A 5,457-nucleotide genomic window follows, 5' to 3' on the forward strand; every position below is an offset into this window, starting at 1 on the left:
TAAATTAAGGTGACACTACTGGCAAGGTTGCGCGCCAGCACACGACTGTAATGGCTGACACAGAGACACGTAATAAAGACACGTTCTTCCAATATATAGTGTTCTGGTATTAATGAACCTATAACATGGCGCAGTCGAAAACGAACCTTACAAATTGCAAAAAACCGTGAGTGTCAGGAAGAAGAACAGTGGTAGAAAGCACAGTGACACCAAGAGCCGGACAAAGTGACGAGTAAGACGTAATTCCGAACAGAGAAAGATAGACTCTTTCAAGCAACCGAATCCGATGTCGTTAGAAGGGGATCCCGGAAAGGGATGGAAGAAATTCAAGGCAAACTTTGAGCTTTTCTCGGTAGCCTCAGGATTAGACGCGAAGACCACTAAGATTCAGGCGGCAGCGTTGCTACATTGTATTGGAGAAGATGTTCGTGAAATAGTCGAGACGATTGTCATGACGGATGCCGAAAAAACCGACATCACGTTACTCAAGCGGAAACTAGAAGAATACTTTGTCCCAAAATAAAATCCGAGTGTGGAGAGTCACAAGTTCAATACCCGTACGCAAGGAGCAGGAGAAGACATGGACTCGTTCGTTGCAGATTTACGTAGACTGGCAGCGAATTGTGAATTTGGCGCACTTAAAGAACAGTTAATAAAAGACCGAATTGTGTGTGGTGTACGCGATTCGAAAGTGCATGACAGGCTTCTGCGAGAAAAAGATTTAAATTTAACAAAAGCCATTGATATATGCAGAGCAGCAGAGCAAGCAGATCTACAGATAAAACAACTTTGCGAGGGAACTATGAAGCTGGATGTTCATGGAGTCAAACAACAATCAAATGAGACAAAAAAGGCAGGGAAGAAGACCAAGCCAAACGTGAATCAGGGCGTCAGGCATAAGAAGAGAGGCGGAATGCAGACCAACGGACAACGTGACTACAGAGAGGCATCACAGCAGCGGAACGACTGTCACCGATGTGGCTATAAACACGGTTATAAATGCCCAGCGTGGGGCAAAACTTGTATGAAATGTAAAAAAGTAAATCATTTCGCAAAGGTTTGTAAAAACGAAAATGTTTACGCAGTCGGGGAAGAAACTGAGTCGCAAAGTTCGTATGTAATTGATACGTTAGGATCAAACGCGCCTGATATCAGTTGGTATGAAACGATTAAGCTACTTGATTGTAATAAACGCGTAAAATTCAAGCTTGACTCGGGGGCTCATGTAAACGTTATCTCCCAATACATTTTTAATACTTTGGGAATTAACAAAGAGTTAAAGAAAACAAATATGATAGTTTCAAATTATAGCGGCCAAAAGCTCGAAGTTAGAGGCATTTGCGATTTAAAAGTTGAAGTTGGTAATCAAAAAACAACTATTAATTTTATAATTGTAAAAACGCTTGACAAATCTCCCCCCATTCTAGGCATCAAAAGCATCCAAGACTTAGGCTTAATTACAAGAAACAGTTTACATGAAATAAAAGCATTAAAGATTTAGTTGAGCAAGAAAAAGGTTTGTTTCAAGGAACAGGTAAAATTAAAATGAAACCGTGTGAATTTAAACTCAAACCAGATTATCAAGCAGTAGTTATTCCGTGTCGAAGAGTTCCATTTCAATTATTACCAAAGTTAGAAAAAGAACTTCAAAGAATGGTTCAAGATAAGATTATTGTGAAGGTTACAGAAGCAACTGAATTTGTAAACCCAATCGTTTTAGTTAGAAAAGAAAATGGAGATTTAAGAATATGCTTAGACCCTCAAAATCTTAACGAAGCAATACTACGAGAACATTTCGTAATTCCGACATTCGAAGAGCTCACGCGTGACATGTCAGGATTTAAGATTTTTAGTACATTAGATGCAAATAAGGGTTTCTGGCAAATAGAGCTATCGGAAAACTCGTCAAAGTTAACAACGTTTGCGACCCCTTTCGGAAGGTACAAATTTTTAAGAATGCCGTTCGGTCCGTCAAATGCCCCAGAGATATTTCAACGAACCTTTACTGATATTTTCGGAGATATTGAAGGTGTTGAAGTTTACTTTGATGATGTAATAATTCACGCGAAAAATGAACAAGAGCACGATGATATCTTGCAAAAAGTTTTCAGAAGAGCGAGGAAATACGGAGTTAAGTTTAATTTAAGTAAATGTAAGTTTAAGAAAAAACAAGTTAGATATGTGGGACACATATTCTGCGAAAACGGTATTAGTATTGACGAGGAAAAAATTGAAGCAATTAAAAGAATTCCGGAACCAACTAATGCGAAGGAGTTAAGTCGCTTCTTAGGGATGGTAACGTACGTGGCAAAGTTTATTCCGAACTTATCAAACTAACTTCAAATTTAAGAGCGCTAACAAAAAAAGATCAGTTATGGTCGTGGTTGCCACTACATAGAAATGAATTTGAAGTACTCAAACAGAAACTGATGGAAGCGCCGGTTTTGAGATACTTTGACAAAGATAAACAGATAGTACTTTCAGTAGATAGCTCTAAAGATGGCATGGGAGCAGTAATTCTGCAAGAAAATAAACCGATAGCCTACGCGTCAAAATCATTAACGTTAAACCAACAAAATTATGCGCAAATAGAGAAGGAGCTTTTAGCAATAGTTTTTGGTTGTCAGAGGTTCCACCAGTTTTTGTTTGGCAAAGAATTTATAGTAGAAACTGACCATAAACCACTCGAAGCGATTTTCGAAAAACCACTAGATAAATGTCCGCTGCGATTACAAAGATTAAGAATTAGTCTGCAAAATTATTCCTTTGTGGTTAAATATAAACCGGGATCGCAATTGTATCTTGCAGATACACTATCTCGTGCGCATTATAATGATGAAAATTTTGATGTAATTGAATCGGCGGTAGAGGCACAAGTAGATTTGATAAACTATGTTAGTATTACGTCAAAGAAATTTGAAATAATTAGAGAAGAGACTAGTAAAGATCCAGAATTGAAAGAATTAATAAAAATCATAAAAGAAGGGTGGCCAAAACAGAAAAGTGAAGTAGATCTTTTAATTAGGCCGTATTGGATAATTCGAGACGAGCTCGTTATTATAAAAGATGTATTGTGTAGAGGTGACAGAGTCGTAATCCCAAAAATTTTGCGAGCGGATATTCTAAACTGGTTACATTATAATCATATGGGCATTGAGAAAACTCTTTTAAGAGCGCAAGAAACTGTCTATTGGCCTTTTATAGGTAAAGAAATTACGGACGTAATCAATAGTTGCCCAGCTTGTTTAAAATACCAAAATAGCAATCAAAAAGAGTCGTTAATAAACAGGGAAACCGCTGATCGTCCTTGGAGTAGTGTTGCAGTAGATTTATTTCATTTTGATGAGAAAGAATACCTATTACTAGTAGACATGTACTCACGATATCCAGAAGTAGTTTGTCTAAATCAGAATACTACTCACGACCGAGTCATCTCAGCTGTAAAATCAATTTTTGCGAGGCATGGTAAGCCAGATATATTATATTCGGATAACGGCCCTCAGTTTGTAAACAATGCGTTTCAAAGGTTTCTTGAAGAGTGGGAAATTACACAACAAACGAGCTCGCCTAGATATCCACAATCGAATGGTTTTATAGAACGACACGTTCAAACGATAAAAAGAATTAAAAAAAAAACGTTATATGATAAGCGAGATATGTACTTAACATTACTTGAATACCGTAATACACCGATAAGTAAAACAATTCCATCACCAGCGCAAATTCTGTTTGGAAGAAGATTAAAGGGTCATGTACCAGTAAGGGAGGAGCTGTTAAACCCGTGTAGAGATAAGACTAGAATTGTAAGTCGGAAAAGTTACCAAGAAAAACAAAAATCTTATTATAATAAAACTGCGAGAAATTTGCCCGAGTTAAACATAGGTGATAAGATTATGATCCAGTGGGATAATAAAGAATGAAAACCGGGTAGAATAGTAAAAATAGATTCGAGCCGTCCAAGATCGTATGTAGTCAGACTAGAGGAAAATGGTCAAATGTACATTAGAAATAGAAAGTTTTTGAGAAAAAGAAACACGAATAGGTTCAATAGCAGACAAGAGTTTGATAAAATCTTTGAACAGATAAGAGAGACCAATAACCAAGAGGTGCAATACCATAGCGATGATAATAATAAAGAAAATACAAATAATGTAACGGAGATAGGAGACTCAAGTGTTAGGGTGCCGTCCCATGGCGCGTATTGCGATACGCGCGTATCGGGCGTATCGAAGTCTGCGGCCAATCACAGACGATCCGCCGATTTTGGTACGCCGAAATTTGCTCCTAAACGTCCCATGGAGCGGATTTCATCAGATTAAGCGTAAGCGGACCAGCGGATCGCCAATCACAGAATCTTTCCGATAGAGCCCTTTCAAAGATTCCGTTGAAACGGATCCGTGATTGACGATCCGCTGGTTACGCTTCCGCTTTATCCGCTCCATGGGACGGTAGGACCGTTTGGCGACGCGTACTGAACACACGCACACAAACACGCTTGTGACGCATGCACCTAAAAGGGCAAACGTCATAACCTCCAAAGTGAAGCCAGTTGTACGGCAAAAAATCTATGTTGAGATCGAGATCGCCAAGGTATTCGCCACCGCTTAATCTAGATCCAAATCACCTAGATTACCCCGAGAACAGTGTCACCACGTCGATTTACATTTCAGATCCAGATCGCTCTCGTTTTCTCCTCGAAGAGGATCATTTCGCTTGCATTCGCCGAAGAATTTTTGTGACTTTTGTGTGACATCGGTGTACGGCAGTGTCGAGATCAAGATCGCCAAGGTCATCGCCAAGGTATTCGCCACCGCTTAATCTAGATCCAAATCACCTACGTTACTCCGAGAACAGTGTCACCATGTCGATTTACGTTTCAGATCCAGATCGCCCTCGTTTTCTCCTCGAAGAGGATCACCTCGCTTGCGTTCGTCGAAGAATTTTTGTGACTTTTGCGTGACATCGGTGTACGGCAGTGTCGAGATCAAGATCCCTACTCCGAGTCAAATACGCCGGTGATCTTTGAGCTTTGCCCTCTTCCCCCCATTCGAGGAGTATAATCATTTATACTCTCGTGTCTAAAACTTGTTTTCGTAATTAATTATTAATTAAATTTATAATAATATATTATCTTAGTATTATGTTAGCCTTTTTTTCAACAACGTTATTTCAAAATATATTTTTATCTTCTACTGTAATTCATTTTCTACTTTGTTCTAGATTTTTATATTAGCATCACATTACTTTTAATGTCATTATTTTCTCTTATTTTCTATGCCTGCGCACAAATTGAGTTGTATTAAATATATTTATTCAAAATTGTGTTATAATTAATGCTTATATACCTGATATGGCGTTTAATTAACAAAGAAACCAGTATAGTCTAGAATAACAAATATGTAGATAGTAACAAATAAGATAGCAGTAATAAATTTGCGAAGAGTGAATCAGTGACAA

The 5,457-nt window shown here is 38.2% G+C and overlaps 1 protein-coding gene across 1 annotated transcript; it reads left to right on the plus strand.

The window, feature by feature from the left end:
- The first annotated feature begins 286 nt into the window (after positions 1 to 286).
- On the plus strand, positions 287 to 4,319 carry LOC112455989 (uncharacterized protein K02A2.6-like). The gene is made up of 5 exons (XM_025018249.1): positions 287 to 480; positions 754 to 1,031; positions 1,577 to 2,300; positions 2,351 to 3,803; positions 4,083 to 4,319. The coding sequence occupies exons 1-5, from the start codon at positions 287 to 289 to the stop codon at positions 4,317 to 4,319; spliced, it is 2,886 nt and encodes a 961-aa protein (XP_024874017.1).
- The last annotated feature ends 1,138 nt before the right edge of the window (positions 4,320 to 5,457 follow it).

This window comes from Temnothorax curvispinosus, unplaced genomic scaffold (genome assembly GCF_003070985.1).
Source record: "Temnothorax curvispinosus isolate PA1 unplaced genomic scaffold, ASM307098v1 QBEX01006560.1, whole genome shotgun sequence".
Taxonomy (NCBI): Eukaryota; Metazoa; Arthropoda; class Insecta; order Hymenoptera; family Formicidae; genus Temnothorax; species Temnothorax curvispinosus.